This window comes from Fukomys damarensis, unplaced genomic scaffold, assembly GCF_012274545.1.
Source record: "Fukomys damarensis isolate Sample0158 unplaced genomic scaffold, DMR_v1.0_HiC HiC_scaffold_26, whole genome shotgun sequence".
In the NCBI taxonomy this organism is placed as follows: domain Eukaryota; kingdom Metazoa; phylum Chordata; class Mammalia; order Rodentia; family Bathyergidae; genus Fukomys; species Fukomys damarensis.
Window position 1 is genome coordinate 32298682 of NW_022900938.1, and position 17972 is coordinate 32316653.

A 17972-nucleotide genomic window follows, 5' to 3' on the forward strand; every position below is an offset into this window, starting at 1 on the left:
AAAAAAAAAAAAAAAAAAAAAAAAAAGATTGTTCTCCTAAGTAAATTATGCTTGACCTTGAAAAATGTATATATTCAAAAAAGCTGAAAATCTTAATTATTTTTAATTTCCTTGATCTGATGTAGAAATGATATTTACATTTAGTATCTTTTAATTATGTGAGTACAGAATCACTGTTTTCATCCATTAGGAGAAGGATGAGAAGACTGAAACTTCAGTTTTAAAAAAGGTCATCTAAAACTCTCAGAAGCTTGCAGAGAACCTGTGAAATTTATATACACAGAAAGCTCACCTTAGGTTCTTCTACCAGTGTTTGGCAAAACATATACATATTTTAAATTCTGAATGAATTTTTAAGTTTCTGAATAATTTGTTACCTTGTCAAAAGTCACAATTCCAAACACATCCATTTTACCAGAATATGCATTCATTTATGATTTTTATGTCATATAACCCTCAAAATAATTTGAGGTGGTTATGAAGTATCAATTAGTAATGAACATTTATAGTTTGATAATATCTTATATTAGACCACTGCTTTCTAGTTAGTTACTTATTAGAGCATAAATTAGTCTGAATATCTGTTATATAAATGCACAAGAAATGTGCTTTTAGTGGTAAAAATCTAAATCCAGAAGTGGGAGTTCATTACAGAGAACAGTGCAAGATCAGCCCAGATGTACACCAGCAACTTCAGGACAGCAGATGAGTAATGGATACTTCAAGTCATGTCAGCAACAGAATCTGTGGAAGAACTCTGGAGAAGCGAAGATACCGGATATTGGTGACCTGGGAGGATTTAGGAAGCAGTAAGGAAAAGTGAACTTGAAAAAAATCTAAGCTATGTGGCATGTTACACTTGGGAGAGAAAGAAAAAAATACCCCCCCAAAAATTTTTTTAAACAGTGCATTTGAAAATATGAAAGCAAACAGAATGAGTAACAAAGCTTCAGCTGAAGGAAAAAGAAAAAAAAATCAAGCCGTCTCAAATTATGTATCATTCCTGAGGAAGTGTTAAAGGACATTTCCTCAGAGACAAAAATATAGATAAAGGGAAAGAACACAGGCGAATTGAAATGCACAGAATTGTCAAGAACTAGAAAGTCACTTTACAGGACACATAGGAAGCAGTACATAAAATGGCCTTGAGGGGAAAGGGGCACAAATCCTGCAAAGTCTTTTCAAGTGCCTTTAATTACAAGGGAAGCTAGACCAAATTCCCTAAAGAGAGACCCACCCAAGTTTCTGATTTTCTGCTCACACATTGTTTTGAGAGAGACAAGCTGTCAAAAAAAAAAAAACTATGAAGAGTCATTTTATGAAATAAATTGAAGCTTTCATCTCTTCAAAGATGTGTGATTAGAAAAATAAATTATATAGCTCTTTCAGATCACAGCAGTAAAAGTAAAAAATAGCATTGTATACATCCTACTTGCATTTAATGAGATAAGGCCTACAAGACTGAGTTCTTGGTATTTACTTTTATTTCCATCTTGAACTGGAAGCTTTCAAGGAGCTCTTTTGGAAGAGTCAATTGACAGCTTTCTTACTCGTTCTAAGAATCTGTAAATGCATTTTATGCACAGCAAAATGAAAACTAGGTAAGAAAATAGAACGGCGTATTCACTGCTCTGGTTTAACAGTAATGACAGTCATTAGTAACTTTAGAAAGATCAAATTAATTGGCATATTCACTCCCAAAGAATAGGTATTATTAGCATAAAATGAATTATATCTCAAAACAGCAATTCCTGACAGACAAGAATGATGCCTCATTTGGTCTGTGAAGTCCCGTAGAAGTGATTTCCACTAACCTTCCAGTTCGCTGGAGTTCAGGTCCACTGTGTCCTCCGTGGGGCTCAGCTTCCCCATGAGCTGCTGTTCCATTTGGTACAGCAGGAATCTTCCTCTTCTCCTGCAGGAAGTTTTGTTGTTGTTTTTGTTTTAATTCTACGTGTTAATTTTAAATAACAATAAATTTTTTTCTTGAAGCAATGGGCAAAGTGATGAAGAACCCAGGTCACTTGACTTACTGGCTGTCTGTGGAGTTAGCTAACTTTCTAAAGCTTTAGTTTCCCCTTCCATTTATTTAGGATAACAACAGTAACTGTCTTATAATGTGGGTGAGAGAATTAAATGAGGTGACCGGTATTTATTTATTCTTTCAACTAACATTTATTGAGTGCTTAGCGACATTCAGAGTTAGACGTGCTAGAGTTGCAAAGATGCCCAAGAAAAGAGGATTTTAGGGCCAAGGGGCTCACCTTAGTAGTAGAGAGCTTGCCTACTATGCCCAACCACCTGGCTTTGATGGCAAGCAAGGAAAGAAGGGACTGAAAGACGGGAACAAAGGGAAAGGAAAGGTAGGGATAAAAAGGTAAAGGAAGGAAGGGAATAAGGAAGGGCGAGCAGGTGTTCTGTTGGTAGAGAAAGAAAAAAAATTATAATGTCATATAAGAATAGGAGAGACGAAGTAAAATAGGGATCAGAGAGAGACCAAGGATGGGGTGTATTTTAGATAAGAAGGTCAGCTGTGGTGATATTACATATTGGCACAGTTTAACTGCAGTAAATTTTACTTACTATTTTTAAGTGTATCTTTAACTCCAACCAATATCTTCTCACTCAAGGAATAATTTATATTAAAAATATTTCTGACTCACAGACCAAATTCTATTTCAAAAGGAAACTTTTAACTGAACTAATGGCAGATTAACTGAAGTTTATGTAAGTTTTATTTTTCCCTTAGAATTATTCTGCCCACTTTTGTCAGTGACAGAGATTTTTGAGGAAAAAAAATCAGTCATACCTAAAATACTACCTATAATGATCTGACATCATACCAATATGTTTAACAGAATAAATTAAAAATTTTGAGTGGTACAATTAAATTTTGTGTTATCTGCTATTCCAAAATAGATTTAGTACAGAGGTTTCCTCAAAAGTAAAGGGGCATTTGAAGAAAATCATGAGTATAAAAAAATCAGTAATTTTCTGAAAGAAATAGAGGAAATATTTTATGTTCTTAAACACAAATATTTTGATATTTCAGAAAAGTGCCAGGTCCTTGGAATATACCAGTGGACCAATTAGGACAGTGGAGTTTATATTGTAATGGAAAGGTAGATGATCAACAATTAAATATGTAAATTAATTCAACTGTATTAGAATACATAAAAGCTATGGAAAAATTTAGAGCAGAGTAAGATGGGTCTGAGGTATGGGGTGGGTAGTGAAAACCTTGGATTGGCAATTATAGCATGGTCAAACTGAGGGGAAAAGGCCATTTGAGAAAAAGTTGAGGGAGATGAGGGCATCACCCACGAAAATAATTTGGGGATATCCAGAAAGAAAAAAATGGCCCATAGACAGTGTTAAGAAGGAAGGAGCCTCCAGGATTTGAAGAACAGCAACAAGGACATCTTGTTAGTTGCAAAGCTATGAGGAAAAAAGGAAGGTATATAAGTGACTTCTCAGATGTAAAGGGACAAAGGGATGCTGGATTGGGTAGATTTAGTAGGTCAGTGTAAGTATCTGAGTTTCATTCTCAGTAAAATGAAAAATGTTTGCAGATTTTGAGGAGAGGGGAGGCATAATTGAAATTGGGGTCACTCGTTGCTATGTTGAGATAGATTCTAGAGTCTGGAGGTAGAAAAAATAGGACAACCACTTAGGAGACTAATTTCAGTAATTCGGGAAAAAGATAATAGCAGAACCAGAATAGTTTCAGCGGCAACTGAAAGATATGGTATAACTCTATACAAATACTGAAAGTAAAGCTAATAAATTTCCTGGAAGAATAAGAAGATACAAGAAAAAAGAAAATTCATGTTTTTGTCCTGATCAATTGAAAGGATGTAGTTAAAGTTAACCAAATAAATGCAATAGGTTTAAGAAAACACCAGAGACTCTTATACAGTACTGCCTTTCAAAATAACAAATGCAAAAATGTATACAGGAGCAAAAATATGATAAAATACAATTCAGTTCAAAATTTCAACATGTTAAGTTTCAGATATCTATTGGACATTCAAGTGCAGACACAGACTAAACAGAAAGATAACTCTCAAATTCAACATTAAAAACAGATTTAGGAAAAGATTTCAAACTCTAACACTGGATGATACTATCAAGAAATTTTGTATGGACAGAGAAAAGATAATTGGGTTTGAAGTCTTGAGTCACTTCAATATTAAGAAACCAGAGAGGAGGAATCAGCAAAGGAGAGTAAGGAATCACCAGTGAGGCCATAGGAAAAATCACAAAAATGTGGCATTTTGTCCCTCAGTCAAAGAAAGTATAACAAAGAAAAGGCAGCATCAACTCTGTTAAATACTGCTGATTGGTTGGTTAAATAAAAAACAGAGAAAAATTCACCATGGGATTTATTACTGAGGAGATCATTTGTGACCATGATGTAAGCATTTCTTTCAGTCACATGGTAGGAGAAAAGCCTTATTGAAGTATTAACAGAGAAATCAAGAAGAGGAATTGGAGGCAAGTAGTACAGAGAACTTTCCTGTGACATTCTGTTGCAAAGGACAACAAGAAATGGTTGGCTTACTGACAGGGGTAGTGATATCAATAATTTTTGTCATTAATAGTATGTATTGTATGTTAATAATCATAGAAAATAAAACCAAAAAATAAATTATATAGAGGAGAAAAAGAAGAATTGGTAGAGTAATGGCCTGGAGTAGAGATGAGGCCCAGAAGTAGAAGGCTTATTTTGGATAGTTCACAAGTAGTAATAAATGGGAAGGCAAAATATATGCACGTACAGAAGATGGTTGTGATGAAAATTCTTTAATTATTATTTCAAGTTACCCAAGGAAGTAAGAAGTAAGTCAACATATGAAGGGTTGTGCTGAAGGTTTGAGGAGAGAAGGACAAGTGTGAAACAGTTATCTAAAGAGAATAACTGGACTCAGGAAGGACAGCATGATAAACTTGTGGCATTATGACCATTTGAGGTATGTGATCATGAACTTATGTGAGATCAGTCAATGTAGTTATATACTTTCCTTCAGCTTCAACTATATTAGTGTATTGCAGAATAAGTAGGTGGATTCTCACAGGGTTTCATGCAAATACATGGCATGAGAAAAGCAAAGCTGTTAAGGGAATATACAAAGGAGTTATTATCGTGACTGACGCAAAGCTCTAATAAATATTTCCAGGGTTATCCCTTGAAGTAGCAAGATATTTTTCTTTTAATTGGCAGAGAAAAAATATTTAAAACCTGTGGTTTACATATTTTAAAAGAATAAAAACCTAGGCAATTATCCCATGAGAGAAAATATTTGAATGAGTGTGAAGTCAGGGTTCTTAATACATGTTAGTTCATTTTAGCCCATCTAATAAAAGAAATGAAGCTTTGCATTATTATTTAACTACCACATGCATTTAAAAATATTAATATTATATTGAATCATGCATCATCTTTCTACTTCAAATTCATTATATAGAATTGTGCTATCTAATAGGACAGCCATAACCTCATATCTATATATTTATATTAATTAAAATAAAAATTTGGTACATCAGTTGCTGTACCTATATTTCCAGTGTGTAAGAATGGCTTCATTAGAATGGAGCATGGATATAGGACATTTCCAGAAAGTTTTATCATTTCAGATAGAATGAAGCATTTGTTCAATGCCATACAAATAGACAATGGCAGGGCTGGGGATGTAGTTCAGGGGCACCATGCCTGCCTGGCAAGTGCAAGGACCTGAGTTTGATCCCTGGTATAAAAAAAAAAGGCAAATCCCAGGTGCCTTGATTCCTAACTCAATGTTTTTCATGCTACTGCCTCTCAATTCCCAGAATTTACTAATTAATTCTTGTTATCTCATATAAAAAATAAAACCACGGACTTCTTGTTCTTCAGCTTGCCTCAAAATACCACTCTCAAAAGAAGTAATTTTTTAAAAATTTTATTTCACTTAGAATTTTTCAAAAACTAATTTCTGTTACAGTGACTTTTAAAGTCTGAGCTTCAGTGTTTGTTTTGTTTTATTTTTGACGCCGGTCTTACTATATAATTCAGGATTGACTTGAACTCACCAAGTGCCTCAGGCTGGCCTCAAACTCAATGATTCTCCTGCCTCAGCTTCCTAAGTGCTGGGTTGCAAGAATGTCCCACCACCCCAGGCTAGTCAATGTTTTTATTGTTTTTTTCCAAATAACATAAAGAGTTTCTTCCTATTACTTCAGGAAGCATTATATTGGCTTTTCATTTAGTACAAAGAGGTATATTAGGACAGAAATGAGGTGACCCATACAATTACTCCTTAAGGAACTTGTTTGTTATATTGCTCTACAATATAACTGTAGAGCAGTTAAAACTGTGTGGTTATAGTTATAAAATTGAAAAATGGTAATTATTAAGAAATGAAGGTAGTCTTCAATAATTATAGAATTACTTGATAAGAAAAACATGCATATGAGATATTAATATACATACATATCAGTATATTTTCTTAAGTTGACAGTGGAATTGAGATGACCTTTTTAAGTAATCATGGTTAAATAGCTCACCTGTCCACTTGCCCACCTCTGACTGACCAGAAAAATGTCTAAGTATGGGATTGGGTCAATTTGGCCATAGGTCTTTTCTACCAGAGCAGCAGCATCAGACCGGCCTGGACTCCACAGAGACAAGGACAAAGGCAAGGCTGACTAGATGACAACTGGGAGAGTGCAGACAGAAGATACAGTAGGAATCTTCTGGCAATATGAGGCGGAGGCTCTGAAAACATTTGGCTACCATTCTCAACAGTAATGCCTGCAATAAGAAAAATCATCCCCCAAAAAAACAAAATTCTTTATTTTTATCATTCTAGAATGCACACTGGGGAAAATACACAGTTAATTTTCATAGATGGAATTTTTACAATTTTTAAACCGCACATTTTCACAACAGCAATAGAAACATAAAAATTATAATAGCAGTTTCTACCCCATTGTCCCTACGGCTAGCAGTAACAATTTTTCCACATAATATGTCTAAGAATTTTTCTAATTCTTGCCAACTTCAAAGTAAAGTGTCAGAACACAGAAAGATAATATAGAGTTTATCTCAGGCCATTATTTTACATTGTTATTAAAATGCAGTATCTTTTAGATTGGGCCTAAAATATTTCCAGGCACATAAAAAACTGATTCAGTGGCTTATCATCAAAGTACCAAATTTCTCAGAGAAGTGTATCAGCTAGTATTAAGGAAGATTTTGTAAATTCATGCCTCTTGCATCTCCTAGGTAGTAATTTAAATCACTTAAATCTTTCTAATGGATATTTCAAAGACTAAAAATAGTTGGATTTTAGAGAATGTTTCCAAATATCCATACCTGAGAAGGAACATTTTTGGGAGGTTCTATTCGAATGCTTGGATCCCATTCTCCAGGAGGGAGGACAGTAACTTGATCCAGAAATTCATCAATTCCTGATACCAAATCATTACGATCTTTAGCTTTGTAAGCAACATCATGAAATACCTATAGAAGAAAAGAAATAACATTCACAGTTTTAAAAAGTATTAAACATTTTGATGCATTCTGTTTCCAGGTATCTTACATATGATTCTAACTTTTTTTTTTTTTTTTGGAACCAGTGATCGAACTCAGGACCTTGCGCTTGCGAGGCAGTCAGCAGAAATCCTGAGCTAAATTCCTGGGCCTAATTCTAACATTTTGAAGAAATAGGCAGCCCTCACTCTAAAGAACTTGTAATATAAAGTATTATAATTTATTTTATGAATCCACACAGATATCTATCTTTATTTGAATGCCAGAATGAGAATTGAAGTTTTTATAAGTAAGAAGTAAGGGAAAAGAAAATGAAGGGCTGATCATTAAACTAACATCAATGATTTAAATTACACAAAGGTTTGAGTTTGTTTGTTGTTTTGAGCCAGGATCTCACTATGTAGTTTAGGCTGGGCTTGAACTCATTATGCTGCCTAGGTTGGCCTCCAACTCACAGTGATCCTCTTGCCTTAGCCTCCCAAGTGTTGGGAGGCATCCACCAATCACACCCAGATGCATAAAGATTATATTACCTGGAAGTGGTGAAGGGAGGGCAGGGGAATGGGGAAAAAATAAGAACCAAGATACATCATGTAAAGGTACAATATCCCAATGGTGAAAGTAACTGTACTGTATAACTAAAAAGTATACAATATACCAATAAACTTAATGGAAAAAAAGATTATTTACCTGTGAGAAGAATGAGACTTTCTGGAGGAAATCTTAGCTAAAGACTGGACATCAGAATTTTTAAGATATATTAGAAATCTCATGTTTATATCCTGGCATCCATAATCAGATTATAAAGATTACCTTTATTTCATTTTGAAAATTATACCATTAATTAATATTTTCTGTACATATAAAGTAAAAAAAGTATATTTTTGTTCACAGTGTTTTTAATATGTGCATACACACATGCACACACACACACAGCATCATTAAGGCTATGCACAAATATTTCAGGCCTTCTTTGAAACATGGTAGGATGGCTTTTTTTTTTCTTCTACTTCTTTGACATTTGGACCAGGTGTGGTTAATTTAGGTGTATTTGTGTCTTATAGAGCAGAAGTTATGAGAGCACCACTATGTGAGCTACCAAATTACTTTTCATCTGGTTTTGGGATTAAAAAACGCAGGTCCAAAATGGAGCTTTTGTTGAGCCTAAATTTCTCAGTGACTAATGAGCAGAAATCCTTGCTAGCTTACATTAGACATTCAGCATGATGGAAATAAACATTTGTTGTTCTAAGCAGCTGGGATTTTAGTTGGCTATTGCTAAAGCATAACCTGACTTCTTCTGTCATAAATAGGAATGATATACTCAATTAATGAATGAAAAAAAAGAAAAAATAAGAATAAGATGGAAAATTGATTTACACTAAACATAAGTAATTCTGATACATTTTGTATTTCACGTAAGATAAAATGGAATGGACAAATACTTGAGGAAGGTACTTATTATTATTTATGTTGACCTGTATTAAAGTGACAAAATATCACAAGATTTCCAGGAAAATTTTGCTTTCAGATATTCTACACCACTTTTAGATGAAATCCTTCAGTTTCTGATTTGACATCAATCTAAACTGCTGACAAAGTGATCAACTTATTTGAAGAATTTTTCTTGACTTTTCATCTAAGAACACAAACTACCATCCACACAATAAATATAGTCCTTCCTTAGAATAATATGAAAGTATCAAAGATATAGTAATGGTTTAGTTGTGTTTTGAATAAGATATTTTTAAATATTAAAAATAAAAATTTCCCTGTCATAAGACACTGATTTATCAAACAACCCAGGGCCTCACACATATATGCTAGGAAAGAACACTACCATTGAGCTACTCCCTAATCCTCTCCCTCCTTTTGAGACAGAGTCTTTCTAAATTGCCCATCTGGCCTCCATCTTTCAATTTTCCTACTTCAGCGTGCTGAACAAACAGCATTACAGGGCTGTACCACCCCACCTGACCTAATTGCTCTTCTTACAGAATTTTAAAGGATCTGTAGCTATGTATTACAATAAATGCATTAGCAAATTATTTAGGGGATATTTTAAACAACATTTTAATCTCATTTGCATATTTACTATTGATTTTTTTCAGCTTTGAGTTTATTGGTACATTTTAGGGATAAAGTACAGTTACATTCATTGTTGGGATCTTGTAGCTCTACATGACAAGTCTTGATTCTCATTTTTTCCCCTTACCTCTGCCCTCCCTTCACCCCCTCCTCCCCTCCCCATCTACAAACACTTTATTTTCATCTTTTCATTCTCTCACATTTTTTTCTTTTCCCTTTTTACTATTGATTTTGAGTTAATGTCTTTTTGTGTTCTTTTACATCTGCTCTTCTCTAGCAATAGGAACACATTTCCTTACTATACTGGGGGATACAAGCCAAATAAAAGTTATATTTTACTATTTTTATGTTCTTTCGAGGGGATTGAGACAGGGTCTCACTATGTAGTTGAGACTGACCTGGAACTCACTACGTAGTCCAGGCTGGTCTCAAACTCACAGCGATCCTCCTGCCTCAGCCTCCTGAGTGCTGGGATTTCAGGCATGTGCCACCATGCCCAGCTTACGTTCTTATTTTTAAGATCTTACTTTTTTTGGGACATTCACCTCTTTGAAAAACTGATGAAAGCTTTTTGTAGTCCAACAAAATCTGCATACAAATTTTTTTTTTTATAAAAGAAAATAGTGTGCTACATTGGGGCGATCTCAAGGCCCTTAAAATCTATCTAGAGCTCCTCTAATAAATAGACCAAAGATTCCCAAGAACATCTACATATACATCGGGCAATTGTAAAGTTGACTAATGTTTCATGGCTTTCTGATGTCACATGTACTATTTTAAAAATTACTATCTCTTTTTATTTAGACCTTTAAATTACTTAGCTCCAAATAAAATTTGCAATGGTATTAAGATTGGTACTACAAGGAGAAAATTAATATATGCTGAATATTATTACAAATTTTCCTTAGAATACTGTATGAACTTGTGTTAATTTATTATTCATTTTGACCTAATTTTTCTAATGGCAGTTAGATAGTGAGAACTGGATTCAATACAGATTCACAGCAAATCGTTTCTTGGCCTTTTGGCTAAGATCAAGTGCAGATTCACAGCAAACTGTCATGAAAACAGGACATCCAAAAGTCAGGTGTACCTGGGAGGGTGGTTTCCAAGTAATTTAAATAAATACCTCATCTGTCATTAGAGTTGCAATTGATCTGCCAATCTCATGGTACTGTGGACCCTTTCCCAGGGGTCCCAGAAGAATGAACAAAAATCTGTAATTAAGAAGAAGAAAAAGAAGTGTTTCAAGGTGGAAATATAAAATAATTTAATAGTACAGAATTATTCATCTCAAAGGAATTAATGAAAATGAGGAATTTTATGTAAAATATTTCCATTGCTTTTCAAAATACATTATTATCTTGAAACATTTTTAAATGATTGACTATTCTGCATAAGATCTTTAAGTGATGTGAATACATAGTTATTTTTATCTCTGTGTTTTCCAATGTAGTTATCTGTATAGTCTAGATTGTTATTTTGAGGAACTTTAAGAATTCTATTATCCTTAAAAGAGGATGGTAGGAATGCAAAATGGGACTAAAATTTTCTGATTTGGAGGAAGAAAATAAATTGTATATAAATATAGAAGAGTTTAAAAGGAAAAGGTAATAGTAATACAAAGAGAACATATGATCAAAAACATGTAGGAATATGTAAATTTTATATAAGGAATAAAAATATATTGTTAGGAATCAAAGATCAATTAGGCAGGAAAAAAAGTTAATCACCGGATTAATTTCAGTGCTGGAGAAATAAAAAATGATAGCTACACAATAGTATTCCATCTAAATTAGGTTGAAGGTCTGGCAGATTCATCATTACAACCTGTCCTTTTAAAGAAATCAATGCAGGCTCTAACTCTGTCTTTAGAGGACTGGTAATTGCCCTATCTAAGAAAAGTCAATGCTTACAAGAAGCTGTGAAAATTAAAGAATGCCTTATATTTTGGAGTAGAGTCTTAGGGTGCTAATTTGCCAAATGGTTTATGTTATAAAAATGAGGAATAACGACTTTGTAAAGTATATTGAAATAGTTAATGTAATTTTATTCTTCATTCACCTGTGAACATTAGCGAACACACATTTTTCAATACAATCGATATAATACAATCTTAACACATCAGCGTTATTAATATTTGTCAGTTGTAACTGAATCCCAGGGTTATGGTTTAGGTGTAGATGTTCCCCAAAAACTTCATGTGGTGATGGGTGTAGAACTTTTTTTGAAGTGGCTGAATCTAAAATGTGGGATGTTGTGATTAAGGGCTTGTGGTTACTAAACCAATATATGTGAGTGATTGGTTTTGTACCTCCCTAACCCTGGTAGCCTGGATGGGATAAAATGGGCAGAAAAATGCTGATGAGCTCTCTTGTTGCTTTTGCTGTCTTCTACCAATGTGAACTGTTGTCCCCCACACACACGCGCGCGCCATTCTACCTTGGAGCCAGACAATTATGGGCTGAAATCTCTACAAACTGTGAGCCAAAATAAACCTTTCCTCCTTTAACTTTGGGTGTCCAGTGTTTTGCCTCAGCTATGAGAGAAAAGTAACTAACACACCCAGTCAATTAGTATAATACAGAAATGTCTACTCTGTATTAAGGAGTTCTTGATTGTGGTGGAAGATGTTTTATCAAGTATAATACTGGCTAAGAAATTTCCTCGCCTATGTGCATCTTGCTATATTTTAGGTTTCCATTCCAAGGGCTACTGATAAAGTCCTAAAAATTATTTTCTGACATTTGTACTATTTGCTGCTGTTATACTCGTAGTATCCCTTTTTGTCCAAGAAAGGATAATTAGGAGCCCCAGTGGCTTTCTTCATTCTATTTGTCTAGCTAATCTTCCATTTTTCAGCTTTCCTAACTAAATAGTATGTAGTCCTTTGAATTTCTCCTTATATAGTGGCTCCACAGTGTCTTTAACTTTTCCTCAATTGGTGTCTACACACATTTTGCTTTGTCCGTATGAAATGAGGTCACTTAAACCTAACAGTTTTCAAAGTGAAAATACATAACCCCATTTTTACTTTTCTCTACTCCTGGGAATTTTTCTTTTTCTTTCCTTTGAAATACAGGAACTATCATTGTCATGTAGTTATCATTTACTAATAGTTGGTGGAACACAATAACTTCTGGGACAACTGAAAATAATTTTAAACTGTTCAAGTAATATCTCTACAATTAGCAAATTTGACATGTTAAGTTCAAATACTAGATTTCTAAAAATTCTAAATAGGTTATATATTGTGCATAAAAAATACAGCTTCATTACCTCCATACAGTTCATACAACCTTCATACAGTCAGACTTAATGTGCTCAGTTCTACTTTTTCCCTTTTTAATAAAATTGGTATGTAGCAGAAATCTCAGTAGCCCTCAAATAAGATTAACAGAAACTTCTATGATCTGATCTGAATGGTAACTAGGTTTCTCCCTCAAACCTGAGTCAGATGGGGACTGCAATAATGAGTCCCACTCTGCTTTGTTTTGAGTTAAGGACAGAGATCATAGAGGGAACAAATTCTGTAAACCTAGTTGCCATAGCACTTGAACTTTTCATCATTTTAAGTTTAATTTTTGCAAAAGGAACTATAACAACAGCATCTTAGGCAGTTAAAGCATGAAGCAAAGGGTTCCCGTTAAGTGGGAAATGGGGACCTAAACAGACATCTTTTGCTGTGGGAATGAAATCAGCGTGAAAGGCTATCTGTACCAGGGAATCACATTTGACAGTGGAAGTAAGAAAGAAAAGGTCTCTGAATAAATTGCTAGGAACCTAACATGTTAAAGTCAGTATTGTTTTTATTTTTTATTTTTTCTCAATTTTATCTGGGGATAACCTCAGATCTTTAAACTAGAAATAAATGATAAACTATATAATTTAATTTATATTATTCCTAAGGTATTAGTTTTTATGTATAATTAAATGAAAAATAAGTTCAGGTAATAAAGTTAAACATTTACTTTTGGTTCAGATTCAAACACACTTCCATTATGCTACTATAGGTGATTTTTTCAGACACTGTGTAAAAGAGGCAGGCTATGCTAAGGATTGAAATACACAGTATATTTAATAGAGCAGGCCCATCCCAATGATGACACTCACACGCATTTTGAAGGCTTATTCAAACATAAGCTAAATATTTGAAACTAATCTTTTTCAGGATCACTCTTGAGGATTCTCTTTCTTAAATATACAATTAAATGTAATCTTTGATAAAAGTCTAACAGTCGCTTTTTGTAGCAAAAGTATAAAATAAGATTGGTGTGGAAATATAGACTAGGATACCTAGAGCTGAGGAGTATATCTAAAATAAAACAAGTTGAAAAGGAAAGAAGAAAGGACAGAATGATTTTTTAAAAGCACTTTGTTTCCTCCTCCACAAACAAGAAACAGTAGTTTAGTGGATGACCCCTTCGGTCCTCATCAAAAGTTTAACATGAAGTTATACATAATCCTCATTTTCTCCCACAAAAAAATTATTTAAGAAAATGTAAAGACATTTTCATACTTCTTACCTGGTTGGGATTGGAACTTCAGCCAGACCCTGAAGCAAAACAGCTGGAGATAACCTGACAAATGCAACTACAGTTCTATCTAGGAACTCTAGTTCTCCAACTAAGATGTTTGAAGCTTCAGCTCCCGGAGGTATCTTTTTCATAAAATGCAGATCAACCTGCAAGCATTGCAAAGTAAATAAAGTAAATCAAAATTAGAAAAATTTGGTAAATCATAGTCTACCACAGTGTTCCATATGTAAAAACCAATCAATATATTTGGTTTAAATAATACACATAATTAGATGCGTCACTCTTTTCAATAATAACTTTTTGTGGACTATTTTAACTTATTACCAATAATCTGAATATTCCAATTTTTCTACTCATTATTGCTATAAGCAGCTTCTCCAGCATCAGCAATTTGAAGTATTCAAAAGGGAAGTATATGTGCTCAATTAAATAAATACACTCTAACCACAATTTAATTTGCAGTTGTCAACAAATTTAATATTTTATGCTGTTACCTTAACTTTACACAATAAATTCCATTAATTAATACTTATGGCTATTCAAGATAAATATGACCATGCTTCTTTTTACAGTATAAGTGGACTTTAGACTATACATTATTCTAATTGATCTGTATTCTTCATATTGTAAACATTATCTTTTAATTCTTCAATTTCAGTTTCTCATCAGAGAATTTAGATATAAGAGAATAGAGAAAAAAAGAATAAAAGTATTAACATTTTAAGTTGCTGAAGATTCATGGTTGAATTTCTAACATGGGATGTCATTGATTGAAATGAATGAACACAAAACAAAAGTGATCATCAAGAAAAAATGCTAAGAGTAAAGTGGCATTTGAAAAATGGATGTAAAATATCCTTCCTAATAATAAGTATCAATTTTTATGCAAGGGGTTACAGTGAAAACTAAGCAGTGACTGTAAAGTAAAATCTAAAAAGCCTATTTCTTGCTTCTAATTCACTTGAGTTGCTTTTTATGGAACTCCATTTTTAGGGGAATAGGACTTTATCTGCTTTAGTAATTGGTTTTATGCGCTCCTGCTAATGACATGGGGGTCAAAGATCAAAGGATTAGTTGAAAGAAAAAGAAAAGAGTTCTGGCAAATATGGGTGAGGCTAAGATATTTTTAGACCACATAATTCTTTCGCAGATTTATTAATTTCATTATATTTTTTCTAAGAAGTTGAAAGTGAAAAAAATTAAAGCTTTTAAGAATACTCTAGAAAATTTATAGCCAAACTATAGTGACTACATTAAATCTGTTGTTTTGTGAAATCGACCTTAGTATAACTATTTGGAAGATTTATAAAGAATTAGCCTTTCTGAGGATTCAAGGGCCAAAAATATAAAATCTAGAATGTGAAGTATATAAGTTATTATAAGGTTTTAATTAAGAAATAATCTGTACTACTTAAAAAATGAAATATAACGAATATTTTATTATTAAGAAAAAGAAAATTGAACAAAGCAAAACTACATAAAAGAAAAAATACTTGACAAATATAAACTCCAAAGATTTTACACCACAAATGTACTTCCACATATAAATTTAAAAATTCATAAAGCATGTATTTTACAATATTTTATGGATATATAGTATATAATTTATTTTAATTTATAGATAATAAATTTACATTATGAGTAAGGCTATGGAACTTATTGTAGAGTTTTTTGTATTTATATTTCTAACAGAAATGTACACATTGAAAAATGTTTTAAATTGGTGATGCTTTACATTTTCACCATAATTCTAAAATGAGAATAAAAGATTTCCCTTATACAATTATTCCTATAAAAAAACTAATTTTCCTGTCTTTCAAAACTTATATGAATAAACAATTAAATTGTGCACCAGTAGAAAAAAGATGCAATATAGTGCAACACTAATATACTAGAACAAATTTTAAATAAGAAAATAACTTTTAAAAGAACTATAGATGATAATAATTATGAGTTGCAGCTGAGCTTGGTGGTGCACGCCTGTAAATCCCAGCACTCGGAGGCTGAGGCAGGAGGATTGCTATGAGTATGAGACCAGCCTGGGCGACACAGTGAGTTCCAGGTCGGTCTCAACTACATAGTGAGACCCTGTCTCAAAAAAACCAAAACAAGAAAAAGTAAATAAGTATGAGTTGTATTCATAATACCAAGTCTAAACTTTCATAAATTCATTAATTGCTCAAAAATAGTCATCTATTATAAAGCCAGTCCCTCAGATAAATGGAAATTATAGAAATAATTCCTTTAAGATGAAATTCAATTAAATCAAGAAGTACCTAGTACACTAAAATAGTTTATTTTTTATTTGAAAATAAAAATATGGCCCTTACAAACTTAAAATGAGGTGATATTTAATATATCAGTGATATATTATATTTACAAAGCATCCAAAGTACACAGAACTTAATTTCAGATTAATAAATTGATCTTTTGATTGAAATATAATAAATTATAATTTTATATATATAATAGCCATTATATCATGTCTTTGCATTTTGTTATTCATGGCATAGGCATCCATCTGGGGGTGATAGATTATATCTTATATGATTATATTGTTATATATAATATTATTATCAGAATAACCCTATATAACATCCATACCTTTTACTATGACAAAAGATCATATTTAAGAACCACAGTTACAGCCACCTAAAAACAGCTTTGGAGATTTAGGCTAAACTACATCAAGTGGACTCAAATACTTGACAAGGAAAAAAAGAAAACCTGGAAATTTCAACTCCGCTGAATAGGATTTTTCAAGGATTTAAACTATATACTCCTTCTGAATCTGGATTCGACTCTTGTTTCTGGCTTTCCAGACACCGTAATGCTAAAATAGGAAAGAGCCTTTAGTCTGGGCATTTGATCCATAAACTGTGGGTGAGAAAGAGATCGTCTCTAGGGAACAAAATTATACAGGAGATCACTGGAATTGAAAGTGTACAGGCAAACCATACAGTTAAGGTTAAGGTTGAAGGAAAAACAGATGGAAATTTAGGGATGATTGATTGATTGATTGATTGATTGATTATTTGAGAAAGGATTTTGCTGTGTAGTTCAGGCTGGCCTTGAGTTTAATATGTAGCCCAGGCTAGCCTCGGGCTTGCAGGAATCCTCCTGCCTCAGCCTCTTGAGTGCTGGGATTACAGACATGTGCCACCATGCCTGGCTGTTTAAATCTTAAAACTATTTCAGAAGCACAATAAAAGTAATAGAGATTCTCTGAGGAATAACTTGTTTTAACACTAAACAGTGATTTTGACCAGTTCTCTTAATCTCCCTAGGATTCATCTTTTTGCTGGACAAATGAGGATGTATCTAAAGTTTCCTACAGTTCTTGTATTTAAAAATCCAATTCTTTATTGTATGTTTCACACACTAAAGACAGATGTAGAAAAAGTTCTTTTGGTGAAATAAAAAAAAATATCATTGACATAAAATAGTCATTTTCTGTCAGTTTAAAAACTAAAGGCATACATGTCTTCACATACCCACTTTCAAATGCATTATAAAAGAGCTAAAATCTGGCAAATCAGATTATATTCTAAATGAATCTTTAAAAGAGTAAAGTTGAAGGGCCTAGCCATGGAAACAGTTAAAATGCAGAAACTGAAGGCAGGAAGCATACATAGGCAATCGCATGAAGTGAATAAGTAAATTAAAAAACATTTTTAAGCGTCAAAATACTGCTAAGGTTTGGATTTATGTGTTCAGATTTAAAATATTTAAGTGGGGGCTGGGGATTTAGATCAGTGGTTTTGCCAACCGCCTCGCAAGTGCAAGGACCCAAGTTTGATTCCTGGTACTGAAAA

General features: G+C 33.1%; 1 protein-coding gene across 8 annotated transcripts in view; it reads right to left on the reverse strand.

The window, feature by feature from the left end:
* Nucleotides 1-17972, reverse strand: part of Slc4a10 (solute carrier family 4 member 10) — a 319554-nt gene that overhangs the window by 48323 nt on the left and 253259 nt on the right. For all 8 annotated transcript variants that reach the window (XM_019204974.2, XM_010606839.2, XM_010606841.3 and 5 more), the window contains 4 exons: nucleotides 14146-14303; nucleotides 10749-10836; nucleotides 7355-7501; nucleotides 1815-1915 (listed from right to left, as the gene is read on the reverse strand). In XM_019204974.2, coding sequence (XP_019060519.1) covers nucleotides 1815-1915; nucleotides 7355-7501; nucleotides 10749-10836; nucleotides 14146-14303 — 494 coding nt within the window. The remainder of the gene's footprint in view (nucleotides 1-1814; nucleotides 1916-7354; nucleotides 7502-10748; nucleotides 10837-14145; nucleotides 14304-17972) is intronic.